Below are 16,946 nucleotides of genomic sequence, written 5' to 3' on the forward strand. Positions count from 1 at the left end.
CAGATATTCTTTTCAGAAGAATCCGCCGTGAAGGCTAAGAGTGACCAGCACCTTGTGGATTTGGGTCTTTAATGAGAAATGTCTGCATTCAGTGCAAAAGGCAGTAGGAACTTCACTTACCAATGCCCTCATAATTTAAGCAGCTGTTCAGCACCCTAATGCCAAACATTTATAAAACACTATGCTGTGTTAGAGATGCTGTCTCATCAGCAGGCCAGACCTCAGGCTATCAGGCTGAAAAGTGCAAGCTGAATGATTCTCTTTCAAAGAAGGAGCTGTGAACAAACCGTCACTGTTTTTCACCAATTCTGATTACAACCGGCATTGCAATAGTTTCTTTCTTTAAAGCTTCCCATGTGATTAAGAGACCTCAGTGTTCAGGTCCCCACTTGACACACTTTAAAGGTTTTTTGGGAAACCAGGCTGTTTATTTACATGCCCAAATATGACAATCTCTGCTCCTCTTCAGATATGCAGATTTGAAAACTGGCCCAAGTGTGATGCCTGAGGTCAGTGGCAGATCTAGGAATACACCATTAGCGGTAGAGAATATTACTCTTTTTAAAAGTAGTTAACATACACTTTCTGCATAATTATCTCATCCCATTCACTAGCCTCAGGAAATATTGATTATTTGTTGCGATTAAAGGCCCTGACTGTAAGAAATAGGTCAAGGTGTCAGGGTATCTATAATCAACTGAATGATATCTATTGCAGGCATGCTGAATACCCTTTGATTTTGTTTAGGTAGGCAGGGAGCAATTTATGTAAACTCCATCCACCGAAAGAGGTGGGTTTGACGGTTGTGGTATTTTGCTTGGAGAAACTACCCTGAATCTTTGCTATTTCTCAACAGATGCTTTGTGTGATGTCGAGGTTTCAAACTCTTTCTGTGAGGTACTCCCTTCTGATGTTGAGGTTTTCCTACTCTGTGGGTGAGGTCTGCTCTTTTCTTTACGTGATGTAAATGTGTGACAGTTGGGTCCAGGCTCACAGGGTGGGTACAAGGAATCTGGAATATTTAAACTTCATCAGATGTCAGTGTTTGCTGCTTATGGGGCTGTGTTTGGGCAAGAGAGTCTTTCTTTTGATGCTGGCAGAAATAAGGTGAGCACAACTTGTAAACTTACTCGCACAGCTTAAAATGCTTTGGGCTCAGATGTGAGCTATCCAAGTATCTACACAGAAAAAGGATCTCCAATTCAAATGCCCCTAATTTTTCTTGAGTAGGTCAGAAAGCAACTCTGGTAGGATCACACACATGAGCTCAAGGTCTCAGCCAGTGTACCAAAAAGAGAGTAAACGCAGATTATCTCCTCCAAGGTAAGAAGGCAATACTAAGTCATTGCAACCAGGGCTCCGATGCTAGGACAGGGCAGTTACATGCTACATCTTAATCACAGGAGATTGCTGGGTGCTACTTGCAATTTATTTTTAAGTAAGCTGAATTGCAATTGTGAGGCATCTGCTCTGTTAACCATGTTTGTGGGACATCACTTGCAGAAAGACTCCTTGGAAACTTTCATTTCATCTTCTCTTGAAGCAGTGGAAATGTGCTCAGCCCTTCCTGGATACATGTCATGGAGTCAGGCTCTGGTGTGCATTACATGGGTCATGACAACATGGGTCAGATCCCACTTCTCTTACACTGAGCACTCATGCACACCCTGCTCAGTTTTATTCAGTTTAGGGGCTGGAAGTAGAATGTACAGGACAAAGGAAGAATCTGCTCCTTGGGAGTCATTCTTTTGTGTCAAACCACTGAAACACAGCTTCTGATGTCTCCTTGGAGTCTCACAGAAGTGTCCATGTCTTCTGTAATGACACCATGGTCCTGAATCTAAGGGCTAGATTCGAAAATCCTCATTCAACTAAAGAAACATCTTATTCCTTGAGTGCCCTGTCTTTCAGAGGTAGCTACTCCTACATCTTAGGATCAGGATCTAGCTCTCAGCAGGTAATAAGCAATGATTAGATCATAACTTTGCACTATTAAAGCCAGTAATGACCTTGTCATTAAGATAAATTCTTGCAAGATGGACCTTTGAACAGTAGCTGAGCATTTTTGGTTTTTAATGATCTGCAGTTCACTTATAAAAGGTATTGACTTAATGAATCATTCATTATGTTAAAAGCAGATGTCCTTAAGGTAATTTAAAGAGATTAAAAAGAATTATTGTTTTTGAAAACTTCCAGAAAATCTGAGTTTCCTACTAGTCGCCCTAGTCTATAGCAGAATATCACCTGCAAGCTTCTTTTGTATGAATCAGCGTGGGAGCCACTTCTAGAGATCACAGCTTGCCATCTTCTGTGCACTGAAAGTGGCTTTTCCTTATGCCCTGTACCTGGTCAGCCTCAGACATAGTCAGGAATTTTCACACCTCCTCATCAGGTACAAGCAAAATCTGCAAAGACGTGCTTCATCATTTGGCAACGCAACTCAATGCTTCAGGAAATGAAAATCACTGAGTCTGGGCTGTGACTGGCATGACTGTATTGCCTGTTCCATTCTCAGTCTAGCAGAAAGTGACAAATTTGTTGCATTTCAGACTACATTGACATCAAACAATGTCACACGATGAATACTGCAAATCACGTATATTTTTTTAAAGGCCCACGTGAATGTAATTGCTGCTTTAAAACCCATCCTCTTTTGTGAGGATTGGTGCATACAATGGCTGTGATTCTAGACCAGGGCAGACTTTTTCAGTCTCTCCATGAAATTCCCTCATGAATCTCACTGAGACGCACATTTGCATCAGCGCAAAGCAAAGCAGAGCCGGTAAAGTTATTCTTTTTCTGATTTTAGTAAATTTGGTATCTTCACAATTAGGGCAATAACTCAGTGTTACAGGAGTATGTATTTACCATAATAGCTAATTTTATTTACCCTCTTGCTTTACTAAAAAAATGTGAAACTAACTGCTGTTTATTTGCTGATTTATGATAACCTGCACTTGAGGTAAAAATAAATGATTTCAATTAAAAAGGCTTAAAAAACCTCACTGAATTAATTTGGGTGGGAGAGCAAGAAGAACTGGAGGTTGGTGATGAAAGGTTTGTCTTGGGTTTCTTTTTTCCTTTTTTTAGGTTCGTGAATCATGATTTCAACTTTCAAGACCTCTTTCTCTGTCTGCCTAGTCTGCAATTAAATCTTTTCCTCAGTTTTACAGTAGCCTTAGTATTTATTTGAAGAATTAAGTGAAATCATTTATATGTTCTGAGTACAACTTTCAGGTCAGTAACCAAAGAATGACGATTTTACATAGAATAGTAGTGTTACATGAAATAAAGAAAAAAATGAAAGATGTGAGCAAAACAGCCATAGAGTAGAACACTTATAATCCCTCCTTCTCTGTCAGCATCAATATTTCCAGTCAAAATGAATGCAAAGAGGCTGTGAAACATTACTAGATGAAAGTAGTTGAGTTTTGGAGGTGGCAGGGTTATTCACAGACTAAATTTAGCCAAAGGAGGTTAACCTCCTCAGGTCAATCCATGGCCAGTATAAAGAAAATGAGAAAAAGACTCATTTAAAAAGCTATTTTGAGCAGAAACTTCATTTTAGGCAATCTGAACAGACTTCTGGAAGAGCCTTTCTCTCTCTGCATTGACTACACTGGGAGTCTAGGAGAGACTTGCTTTTGCACACCTCAGTTTCTACTTCTGAAAACAGCCTCAATTGCTATTTCCATTGGGGTAAAAAACTGTTTACTGTGTCAATCATCAGAGAGTCTGACCTTCATCGAGAAGTACATGAAAATGTTCAAATGCTTATGTCTGCAAAGAAAAAAATCTTCAAATTCCAAATCCAGAATAAAGTAATGAAATAACACCTGCCTAATTGTGCATGTGAGCCTGGGACAACAGTCCTCTGACAGGTGAAAACTGCCAAGCAAAAATCTTGAGGAGGGTTAGAGTAATAATATAAGTGATCAATGATATTTTGGTTTTTTTCCTATTCCAGTTCTGATGAAAGCACAGAGAAAGTCAGCTGATTTCACTCCATGAAGAAACAGAGGGGATCAGCTGTCCAGCCTGATGTAAACAGCATTTACTTCTGGAATTGCCAGTAAGACGTTATAGGAGGGGTATTTCAGAGATTACAATTAGGGATTTCCCCCCTCCATTTCTCCTACATTTATCCATGAGAGATTAAAAAAAAATACCTACAGCAAACAACACTCCAGTCCTTCTTTGGTTTAAAAAGGTGCCATGTCAATTGGTAACTGTATAGAGCATGAAAGTGCCATGGGCAGAGCGCTGCCACCGTTTCAGGCGAACTAAGAAAAAACCATGTTATTCAACAAACTGTTGAATGCCCTCAGGTCCTATTGAAGTCAGATAAATCCAGAAGTGAACACTGCCCAGAAGGTAGAATTAGAGAAAACAAAACAAATCAAAACAAAGCTGTTGTTTTTTTTTTCCTAGTGACAGGCTTAAATACCAATTCATATCATCCTCAAGTATTTCCCAAGAGCAATGATAGGATTATGAAGGCAGGACTTTCCTTATCACCCACCTCGGGAACCTGTAGGTATGCTGACCCCTAGAAGCATGTATCAAAGCATCATTTCCTTGTTTAATATGTGAAGTGTTCTCCTGAGTTTGATTAGGTTATCATCAGAATAAAAAAAATGTTATTTACTTAGGTTTCTTGAAATACTATTAAGGCTACACAAAGTGCAAGGTCACTTTTAAAAGCCATCAATCTTCCTTATACCCAAACCACTAGACAGACACGTACTTTTCTCACAGACCTGTTTCACTGTCAAGACTCTTGCTTTTAATCAAGTCACAGAACTACTCTCACATCAACAGGTTACAAGGTCAGAAGCAGCCTCTTAGCTTGCTGCGAGGAAGGAGTAGGGATTAGGAGACAGAAAAGCTCTTGTTCACAGGTTCTTTCTTATCAACGTCATAATTTTTGTTTCTACTTCAGAGAAAAGCCAAGATGCCAAGAAGGAACAAACGAAAGCTTTCTTGTAATACTTTCTTGTTCAAGAAGGTATTACAAGGGATTGTTTGTAGCACTTGGATAGCAAACTAAATATGGCTTTTTGTCCGGGTTTTTTTTTTTTTGCTGATCACTTGCAGGTATCTTTTTAACACAGCAAGTTGCTGGACTGAACATCTTGTTAGCCACTGTATAACAAGTTCCTGGCTTGATATATATATAGATGAAATTATATGAGTAGCAAAGAGTAAAAAAAACCATATTAGATGCCCTTCTGTCCTCTGCCCCTTTCTCCACCTGTGTGAAAGCTGCTTTCAAACTCCAGTCTCTCTCTTCAGAGATCACTAGAATATCAGCTCTCTTAACAGAATCAATAATGAATGCATGCAAAAGTGAATTTAAAAAGTGTTACTTACATATACCATATGTGTTTCTGAATATGTTCTAGCTGTAAAGGAAAAGAAAACAAGGAATTAGTGCTGCAAAACAGAAAAGGTAACTCCACAAGACATGCTTATTCATGGCTTATTCAAGTAAGTCCAACATTCCAGAAATGGATCTGTGCAAACAACAGGAACTTTATGCTGCATAAAGAGGATGTTCATCCTCACCCACCCCGCTGGAAATGAGACTGCAATTCTGGACATAAGGAATTACTCAGGAGCAAATCCCAGGAAAATGCATAAGTACAAGGCTTCACAGGCAAGTGCTTTGGCAATTTAAGTTTTTCTCTTCCTAAGCCCTTCCCCTCTATAACCTAACTGAAGCTAAGAAACTGCTCCTTTCTCTATGTGCATAATAGCTGATTCTTTATATCTAAAGTTAGTTTCTAGTTTTGTTTTGGTAAAAAAGAGAGAGAGAGAAAAGGAAATAGAAACAGGTTCAAACAGATAATGTGAATATACAAAATAAATTGTGCATGTGTGACATGACCTTCTCCCAGGACCCATTCTTGATTGGCTTCACATTTATCATTAAAATCTAAAGACTAAGTAGAATTAGGTTCTATGTCAAAATAATACTATTTATTGTTCCAGTACCTGAACACCAGACTGCAAAGTTCTTTTACTTCCTCTTTCCTGTTTCACACATGAGCATTTTACTATGTAATGAAGGACTGATCAAAGCTGAACAGTGGCCTTATCCACCTAGGGAAGGCAGATCCCAGCAAATGTTACGTGATGACCATGTTTACCACAAGCTTGGGGGGAAAAAAATAACATCCTTCTTCCAGGAGAAACTCTTAATAGTAGAGAGAACAAACTATATTTCATATGACATACTTACAGCAGAACTTTCCTAATCTGGTGGTTTTGTTTGGTTTTTTTTTTGAGCAACATCACAGTAGAAAAGAACTTTTCACAGATGCCCATGGATTATTCATTATGCGGACAACATTTCTCATATTCCTCATTATGAAGCACCTTTGTACATGCAGAACAATATGCACAATTACTGCACACAGGCTTGCGTTTGTGCAATGGGGAGAGCTGGAAGGAAACTCAAGTGCTAACAGCTACAAGATGAAATCACAGACCCATTAAACTGGTCAGGAAGAACGGAGACAGCTGTCCTGCTCTTACTACTTTCCACTTCTACTCCAGAATAATGAGAATCAGAGAGGAAAAAAAAAAGAAAAAAGAGAGGAATGGACAAACAACAAAATCTCAGAGATAGAAAGCGGGTGTTTGCCACAGAGAGAGAGGAATCAGAGACCTCTGTGCTATGGAACAACAGCTCCGTGCCTGGGAAACAAGGAAGATCTGAGGTTGGGTCTATATGAGATAATTTTTTAACTAAGACAGGGCTTTTCCCGAAAATGAAACAAGAGAATGCAGCTTAGGAAAGCATGACAGGAGGCTGTAGGGATCAGTACAAGAGACAAAGAGCCTCCTTTAAAACCAAGACTGTATCAACACTGCAATCAGAGATGCAGTTGGTACTTGCATATCTAGCTGTCTTCTAACAAGCCCAGATGCTGGGAGCACCACTGCCCCCCAGCACACACATCCACGGGCCTGGGCAGACTTGCACAGCTTCCAGCTGTGGCCTCAGCTCTGCCACAATAATTCCCCTTCACCACAATTCTCCTTGCATTAGGTAGTCCTTTCATCCCTGCACTATTAAGAGAAAGGTGGAGTATTCCGGATGCACTGCTATCTCCCCTGACCAGCTTAACTCAAGGAGATCAGATACACATTATGGGTGTTCCCCTAACAGCCTGGAGACACAGCCCTCTTCCTCCTGGTTCTTTGCAAGCTGAGGTACAAACACAAAACATAAGAAGAGCCTATTTCATACAGTTTCCATGGGGCAGGATTTTAGCATGGTTACTTGTCAGGTCCATAGTGCTGTGAGGATATGCTAAGGAATGTACTGTACCTCCTTTGCTTGAGATGCATATCTACTTGTTATTTCATATACAGCACATGGAGGGTTAGAGACTAATGATTTCAGACAAGATGCAGATGATATAGCTAAGCAATGTCCAAGTGTCTTTCATGCTTGCTTCTCCTGATGCATTTTCTGTCTCCATGGGTCACATTGTTCTTTTGTGCCTGTGATATGCAGAAATGCCATGGCAAAAAAGACAACAGCACTTCATTTTCTGAGTCAGAGAGGTGGAAGAAAGGAGGGTCACCAGTTCATGTCTTAGTCACAGAACTCTAGGCTCCTTCAGAGAAGATGGCAAAGAGAAATCCCTTCTGCCCATCTCTGTTGATCAACCTCCTTCAAGCTAATGAACCCATAGCATTTTTCTGAAAGAGAAGCCCTGTAGCACCTTGATATACATTTGAAGGTGTATGAGCGCTCTCTTGGCTGCTGTTTACCTACACATTTGCCATTCAATCCACATCAAAACCACTGCTGTGAAGTACGCTGGGATACCCCAGATATGAAAAGTATTCCACGAAACCAATTTCTATTCTCATTCAAACATAATTGCATTGAAACGTTATTACAAGTGTGCTTGCTGCTGCCAACATCTTCACTGCTTTTTTAAAGGTAATTAATTAATGCTTTGTTGCTTTTCATCTGCATTAAAGTGACAGGAGGGTTATGGGAGGGCGATTGGTTTTGACAAGGAGAAGTCTCTATGCTTTTTACTATGCAATGCAGGGAGATACACTGTGGGAGCTAATCTCACTCCTTCTGCCTTCATTTAAACACAATGCTTAAATGCATTTAAGTGACAAAGGCATTTAACAACCCTTCCCAGGGGGTTCTTCTTGCTGTTTGCACATGAGTTTGCCAAATTTAATGCTATTTTATGGAAGTTGTAAAAATGGTGCTTCCTAATATCTTCTAGCGACTGCAGGCAATTGTCTGACGGTGCCATCTCTGAAACAACAAAATATACTCAGATCCATTGCACGTGCACAGTCAGAGGAGACTTCTGCAAGCTAAAACGCTGTAATGGAAGGAGAGGGGAAATTTCTTTATCATGGCTTTACGTAAAAATACTTTCAATATATATTAAACTTGTATACTGAAGTAGCACCTAGGAGCCCCACTCACAGATGAGAGACCCATTGTGATAGAGAGCTGTACAAGCTTGTCAGAAAAAGAGGTCTCCTACCCCAAGGAGCTTACGTCTGAATTCTAAGGCAGGGAACAACAGATGGAGACAGACAGACAGATGGAAAACAAGACAGCACTGTCTACATCCTCGGCACTGATCTCAGCAGAGCGGTTGCCAAGCTAAAAAGTTCTGACCTGAAGAAAAACTTTCTCAAAGTCTGTGGATATGGATGAGGGCTTCTGGGCTTGAACTCATGTCAAATTTCAAAATTCCCTGTCCAGAAAGGGAACAGTCTTAAACCCATCTGTGTACTAAATCGACCCACACCTCAGATGGCTCTTCTTCATTCCGAAGATCCTCTAGTCTCAACTTTAAACCTACTGTATAATGTCAAGATAGAGGCTTTTCTTGACCAAAGGATTCAAGCTGGCAGTGCAAACAACACTGGTAGAACAATTAGCTGTGTCAGTAGTAGCAGCTGTACTATAGCAGCCTCTAGGGACCCTGACAAGGGCAAGGTATCACTGTGCTATGTGCACAGTACATGAATAGGCCCTTGGCAGCCAAAAGCTTACAGCCTAAATACATCAATTGGACAATTACCTCCATTCTACAGGTGGTGAAGTGAGATAATTTAAATGATGTGATAGGCACCTTACCATAAGACCTTCTAGAAAAATGAAGAAGGAATCAGGTGAGTTTTCCCTTGGTTTTTTTTTTTAACATTCTTTAGATGCTGTGGTCCATCATTAGCATACATTAGACCCAAGAAAAAACAAAATCAACAGGGAGCAGAGAGGAGATTCTGAAAATGTGTGTAATTTCAGTTGGATAATATTCAGGGACAGGTATTTCAGACTATGTGGACACCCAACATGGAAGACAAGTCATGCTACTCTCGAATAAAATGTCAACACTGGAACAATAACAGCTTTATCAGAATAGCTTATTCTGCAACATCTGCTCTGATCCATCTTGCTCTACAGACAAAGTTTTGATAATGCTCATCCACCTTCCCCTCTTTGCCTTTGTGTTTCTGTAGAAGAAAATATCAGCTGAGAATGCAAATAGATTCCACTACAGGAACGGTAATTCTCTGCTGTAGAGATGCTGAATCATTTGAAACCTCCAAGGAAAAGACACTCACTTTCTGAAGAGCACATAACTAAAAGAAATCTCACCCTGCAGTACTGCAGGCACCGAGAGCACTCCTCTTCCACAAACCTTCTCAAACTTAAAACTAGTTCACTTTTCCCTCCTGACACTACTCCTGCTAGAAAGCTGCTCCAGAACCCCACTAATATGGCTAAAATGCTTCTAATTTCTAGCCTACTTTCATGTAAGGCCATTTGACATACATTTGTTTTTGTGCCAGTATCTTCCCTTAGTTTAAATAATCCTTCTCTCCCTAGTAATTACCTCTAATGAATATGCAGTACAACCCTTCTTACACATCATCCGTGTAGACTAAGTGGAGCTCTTTCAGGCTGTGCTATTCAGACAGGCTCTCTCAAATGCTGCCCATCTTAGTACTCATTCTTTGTTTGATTTCATCTTTCATGAATATGGGTGGTCAGAAATATCATGACCAGCAGCTACGATCAGCTTTTGCAGTCTACTGAAAGAATAACACAGATTCTGTTATTTTAAAGCATATTTAGTAAAAGAGGCCCAGTAAAGGAGAGTGGTCAAGGACATCCCACTAACCATACTTGAGGCTATGTAATAAATGGTGAGCGTGAACGATAGTCCACTCAGACATAATAAAGTCTTTCCATAAATGAATCATATACAAAGAAATGTAATGCCTATTTCTTAAGGCAGGAAAGGGCCAGCAACAATAATTCTGAGTATCCTGCTCTCCATTAATCCTCTCAAGCTCTAACACTGAAGCCGAATAATGACAGTTAAATGTGAATGCTAGTTCTGGTTTTGTTGATCATTTTAACAGATGGACTGGGGAAGGTGTGGGTGTGCTGTGAAATGGCAATTACTGCAGGGAGGGAAATGCAGTTGGATGAAAAGGAAAAGAGATACAAATCAAAAAAAGGAACAAAGCAGAGAAGGGAAGGGAAAAATGAAAGAAAAAAATTCTAGTGACCTTATATTTCACTACATTTTTCTGCTGAATTCACCAGTGAGATACTGAGCAAATGATCAGTAATGGCAATAGCTACATCTGTACTTATTGTACCCAAGCCACAATTCCGCTCAGATCTTTGTATAAATATCAAATCGATTCAAGTGAGATATTTTCTAGGAATAGAGGCTTCCAAATAAACCCATATTTATACTTTTTTTCACAGGACACAGCTAAAATAGAATTCAGATCTCTCCTCAAAATGAACTATATATTCCCAGCTCCTGTGCAGTAAACAAAGAGCTCCCTTCTGCCTGTCAATCTAAGCAACCAGCACGCTAACAGCATAGAAGTGTGACAGCAGCAGGGACAGAAAACCGAGAGACCTTAAAATAATGAAAATAAGATTGCAGCTAATAACAAAGAGTTACCCTTTTTTCCTCCCGGTTCTCAGCTCTTGATTATGTTTTATTTCAAACTCTGATTCACAATTCACTGGTTAGTGCTTGTCAATAACTATCTGATCTGTTTTTTTTCCTCCCTAAGGAAATAAGAGCTTAATTTTGATCAAGGAAAGGAGCAGGGGAAGGATGTCACTCTGGGACCTTGATTTACCTTAACTGTTTTCTCTCTTATGCATGTACATTCTCTGCTGTATTGCAGAATTCAAAGCATTTAGGGACTATGCTCTATGGAAAAATTCTAGTCAGAACAATTTGAAGAAGAAGATCTAACATCTGATTATCTGCTCTCTGGCATACTCAAACCACTGGCACTAAAATCTTTGAGGGGAAAAAAAAAACAACAGAAAAACTGTTATGTTTACATTATGGAAAGGCAACTAAGCTAGAGAAGGACTTGGTGACTTCCTTGGTCATGAAGAAGAGCTGTCTCATGTCTCAGGGTATAGCCCTAACCTCTGAAGTGTTCCTTTGATGAAAATACTTGGGAAAATATTCTTTCTTTTTTTAAAAATCTGTTTATAAAAGGCCTTTTAAAGTGCCTAATACTTTTGTGTTTTTTTTTTTTCCAGTCAGTGCTACTTCTATACTGCAAATGTGATGGCTACTAGTAGGGATACTAGCAATAGCATGAAGAACTTTTCATTTACGTCACCAAATAGAGCATGACCTGGTTTCGTAACAAATGAAAGAAAAACAGAGCTGCGGCTGGCAGGTAATACTGTAAAGACAGCTGTGAAGGGAGTTTCAGTTCACTTCTTAGCAGACAGGTTAGCAGACAGGTGTCTGCAACCCAAAAGCACCATCACAGCTGGCACAGACTGATGCTGTTGTTAGCAATCTCAGCAGAGAGGCCAAGTAGTGATCTGAGAGTTTATTTATAAATATTTTAGCAGACTGAAGAACCAGGAGGAGTTTTAAATTTACATTTCTTTATACATACTCCCACTCAGAATCTGTGAGCTTAGTAAATCTGTATAAAACCATCACCACAGCCTGACAATAGGATTTACAAGGGCAATGTACTCATAAAGGCAGAAGCCTCCACTGACAAGCAGGCAATCTTGCTTTCCAAAATGATTTTAATTGCTAATTTTTTTTAATTCCCCAAAACATTAACACAGTGTTAATGAAGGATACAATCACTACACAGTGCTCACCCTTGCAGAGTCTCTGTTGTAGTGATGGGATGTATCCTAGATGCAAAGAGTCAGTGCCGAATGCCAGGAGCTCAACACTGTGGGCCTAATCGCGCTTAGGACCACAGGGCACAAGATGAAAGAGCCGACTGGAAGACACTTGCTCTGAAGGCTGCTAGAGGATAATGCAGAGCAAATGCAGGATAAAATACAATGCAGGTTGCATGACATGAAGTGAGAAGCCATCACTTTTGTCAGAAATGTAAGAAAAGCATGCTTTGTTTAATAGCAAAGCTTCAAATAACGGTCCTAACAGTTTTGACCTTCAAACACTTATATCATGTCCCTGACAAACTGCTGTACCAGCCACCTGAGCCAGACAACTCAGGTGAACTCCAAAATGTGCTAATGGGTGAGTAGCACTGTGATGACATTATGAGGGATTTCTTCTAAATGCCCACTGTTACATATGAAGGAGAATTATGAGGCTAGAGAAGAGACACAAAGGTAATCTGCCCTAACTAACTTCTTCCCAAAGACTCCACCAACTCCACTCATTCTTTGCTCAGGAGGAAACACACAGGAGTGGCAATAAATCAACAAGTTACCTTAGTTATTCAACCGTAACTTCAACAAGGTGACAAATGAAGCCTTGCTCACATGACTTGCAGCAAATGCCTTCTTACCGTGAGACGTTTCGAGGCATCCACTTCAATCATCCCCCGCAAAAGGTTCTGACAGTCCGGGGGGATAAAATGTGGCATGTGGAACACTCCACGTTTCACTTTCTCCAACAGTTGCCGCAAGTTGTCGTCATCAAAAGGCAGGGCACCCTGCAGAGATGTGACAGAGTGGTGGATGGGAGAGATGAGAGAAAGGGAATTGGAGAGGGCAAAAGGAGAAAAGCCAGGATAAACATGGTGAGAGAATGGAAAAGAGGAAGTCAGTTCATAATGAATTATTATAATAAGTGAAAAAAACTTTTTATCCATTGAAAATAAAGAATTTCAGTATTTTTTCCAACATGGGAAACAAAACTGAGGACCTAGTTTTTTTATTAGACCTTTAATTAGAAAATGACTACCAGTAAAAAACATAATACAAAATATGAAATTGCCTTTCCAGGCAAATTCACTGAAGATGCATGGATTCACTTAAATTCGGCTCAAGCTTTTGATCTGCTGGTACTCCTCCTGGGCATACATTCACAGCAGCAATGTTTATCGTCTCCATATTTTTAATCTTCCTCAGACACATTTATTGCAGACATTGAAAAGGAGCTGAACAGCATTTGAGGGACTTTCACTAAAGAATATCCTCTTTCTGATGGAGCAGTGAAATGATACAGCTGAAAGAAATCCTAACCAACATTAGCCTTTGGAAGCAGCAGACGTTCTACCTGTTTAATATACTCCATCCAGTTCCCATGCTGTGGGCAGGTCATCAGTTCCTATTGCTTCCCTACTGTAGCTCACATGAATGGCTTGAGGTTATTTTAGCTGAAATTACATTTTGAATAGATCATCAGCTTGCCACAAAAAGCAGCAAAAGACCTATCCTTGCTGCAAGGACAAAAAGGAAAAAAAGAAGTTGAAATCTTTAGGATAAGTCCACCGACTGAAGCTGACACCCTTTTATAGCAAGTCTGCACCTTCCTAGATATTCTCACTTCCTTCCTTCCCTGCCTAATTCTAGTAGGTGCTGAACTTCCTTGATTTCCAGGATGGTTTGTGGGAAGCTGCAACCTGTCAGCTGCTGTGATAATGAAGCTTTAAGTTCTCAATTCTGGCACTGCTCTTACTACAGTGAGTAGTGCATCTGTATAAGCAATCCTGTGTCTATGGTTTACAGAGACCAACAGCTCCATTTACAGCCGCAGAAAGCCCACCTGATGGCAACCGTTACTGGGCACTATTTACTGTTGTTTGTTCATTGAAGTGGCCTTGAAGAGAGAGCCTACCCATCTTCTGTAACCAATCTCCTGAGTTACCTACTTTTTTCCTAACCAGTCCAGACTTAAAGGAAAATCAATTCTGATAGTTCAGTACTTTGGCTAACGCAATTTAAGCCACGATGAAGTCAGCAAGGCTGCTTTGTGGCATTTCCTGAAGGTAACAACTACAGCGCTTTTATTACTACCACCTGCTATTATAGCTTGAGACTTTTTGTAGGGTTTGTCCTGACATAATTAACTGGAGAGCTCTGCACTTTCCGTCAATAATAGACTTATTTCAATCATTTTGCAGGCTCATGTTTACATGTAGGAACAGATGAGGACGCAGCAGGTATAGACGTATCTCTATACCAAATCTTGACAGAGAATCCCCCTGAAAATGAAAAGCCCACTCCTACAAATCCTAACCATCTTGACACATTCCCTCTTCTATTCTTATAAATTCAAGAAGTTATATTAAGAGCTCATTATACAGTTCTATTTTATCGGCCATGAAAATAGCTGCTCAGGAGCAATAGATGACCAGGTGCTATCTAGTGAGGCAGCTAAAATTCTTCCCTTGCAACATCAAGATAAAAAAATCTAAAACTTCAAAAATGTCAGTGAATTGTAATGACTAAAAAGAAAAAAAGAGTAAGATTTGTTAAGGTGAATTAAACTATCATACTGAGATTACTTCAAGGTATTTTGACTGAGGCCATTAAAAAACTTATCAGCATATTTTTTGAAACAAAAATCCTTTAAAATTTTCAAGTATTTTAAACAAAAATAATGTGCAGAATGTAACTCTGTACATTGTACAAGTGCTTTTGTCAAAATAAAACATTTAAGTGAAGGAATTAGGTTTACTAATAAATGTACAAGGACATCAAAATTTGACTTCAGGCTAATTATTTTTATAATTGTAGATGATCAACTGAACTATTATAGATATAAAAAACTTAACACACACATAAAATCTATTTTCATATACAGTATTCAATCTGCTCATGGTGTATGCTTATATGAACATTAACTGTATTTTCCTGCATTATACTAAGGAAATTGATAACAAATGCCAAGCTTATCTGCCTTCAGCTGGACATCCAATTGTTGTATGTTTAGGAGTATTACATTACCACTGCAAATCAGAATAAATTCCACAGAGAACTGAAACTTTGATCGAAAGAAGGATAAGTTAAAAGACACCACATTTTGAATACTAAAGAAAGTATTACTGAGCCAGATGGAAACTAATTTAAACTTTGTACTACTGGCTCAGTTTTATATTCCCAAGTGAACCAAATCAAAATGTAGTTCAATACTTGCATGAAACAAAATTGTTGCACTCAAATCTTCTCTTGATAAAACACTGCAGTTAATGTATGCATATACCTACAAAAACACATACGTATATACAGTAGAAAAAACAAACACTTCCCAAACCCAGCCTTATTTTGATCCTGTGAAGGACAACTTATTTGACACTCTCTGCATCCTGGAGTTGTAACCCCGCACATCCCTTCCAGTCAAAAAATGTGTTACAATATCAAAACACAAAAAAAGAGCATTTATGGAGACAAGTTTTTGGCTGTTGTCTATATGCTCTCCTGTGCAGGGCAGCAGCATTTCAAAGAAAAAGTGAAATATTCTGCGTGCTTTTCCTTTGAGACTGATGTCAAAATAAGAGGAAAGGATGCAACTGAGAGATACAAAAATAGGGGAACTAAAAAAAACCCATCTGTACATGATGTCAATAGAATTGCCATTAAATACAGCAGCATTTTCAGATTTTTCTTTTCTTTTTAAAGGATAGCGCAAGAAGATGACTCACCACTAGCAACGCAAATAAAATGACTCCGCAGCTCCAGACGTCTGCTTTCCTTCCATCGTATTTTTCTCCCTGTGCAGCAATGACACAGAGGTTCAAAAGACTGCTCACTAGTAAATGAATTAATTATCCTTGAAGAACAAGAGAAGGGAGAATGGGAAACCCCACATTTCAATTCAGCCCCCTGCTTCCCAAGGTGGCCTTCTCAACTAGGAGGCCATGACACAACCCATTAATTGAATTTTTGTGAACATCAGTTTACAATCTTATCTGGGATCTGTGAGAACAGGCTCAGAAGTGGAGAGCAGGGCAGGAATGGTCGACAACTCATGAATTATTACACCTGGCATTTAAACAGTGTCAGAGGTGCATTAAGGACATCAAGAAGGTGTTTTTCTCTTCCCTGGTTCTTCAGGAAGCTTGTCACCAGTCACATTATTTGTGAACTTATAGTATTGTCTGTATGCTTCCTGTTTGGCTTTACATTAAAGACATGGTTTAAAAGACGAGAATCTTGGCCACTGAAATCTTGGATACTTATTTTCAGAGGAGAAAGGGAGAGTAGAGGAAAATGATAGTTTGTATCGTTTAACGGAAATCAGCATCACTGACAGCCAACCCCGGTTCTTCTACTGAAATGACAGCTACATCAGAGACAGGAAAGTGTAGGGGACTGCATCCCCTGGGTGGAAAGATTAAGTTAAATGAGGCTACTGTATTTCTGTCTGATCACATGGCACAAAGGGTACTGCGAGAATAACACACGATCATTTCCCTCATACGGTCGATGTGACTTGATTCAGGGCCAAACAAACAAAACCATAGTTACATTCCTTGTGTCCTTTCCAGTGCTGTCTGCCTTGGACAGATTTCCTGTACAGAGGGTCTATCTGCATACTTGCAACGAGTGACACTTTAAAAAATGTATTCACATACACTAACGTTAACCAACTTACCCGGATGACTTCAGGGCAAGCATAATGTGGTGATCTGAAACAAAAAAAACAGTCAAATGAGCATCA

At 39.6% G+C, this 16,946-nt stretch overlaps 1 protein-coding gene across 1 annotated transcript in view; it reads right to left on the minus strand.

Annotated features, from left to right (window-relative positions):
- Positions 1 to 16,946, minus strand: part of BRSK2 (BR serine/threonine kinase 2) — a 324,717-nt gene that overhangs the window by 55,886 nt on the left and 251,885 nt on the right. The window contains exons 6-9 of the mRNA XM_068398802.1: positions 16,881 to 16,914; positions 15,928 to 15,996; positions 12,847 to 12,993; positions 5,374 to 5,405 (exon numbers count right to left, since the gene is read on the minus strand). Of these exons, the coding sequence (XP_068254903.1) occupies positions 5,374 to 5,405; positions 12,847 to 12,993; positions 15,928 to 15,996; positions 16,881 to 16,914 (282 nt within the window). The remainder of the gene's footprint in view (positions 1 to 5,373; positions 5,406 to 12,846; positions 12,994 to 15,927; positions 15,997 to 16,880; positions 16,915 to 16,946) is intronic.

The sequence above is a fragment of the Nyctibius grandis genome, chromosome 4 (assembly GCF_013368605.1).
Source record: "Nyctibius grandis isolate bNycGra1 chromosome 4, bNycGra1.pri, whole genome shotgun sequence".
Lineage (NCBI taxonomy): Eukaryota > Metazoa > Chordata > Aves > Nyctibiiformes > Nyctibiidae > Nyctibius > Nyctibius grandis.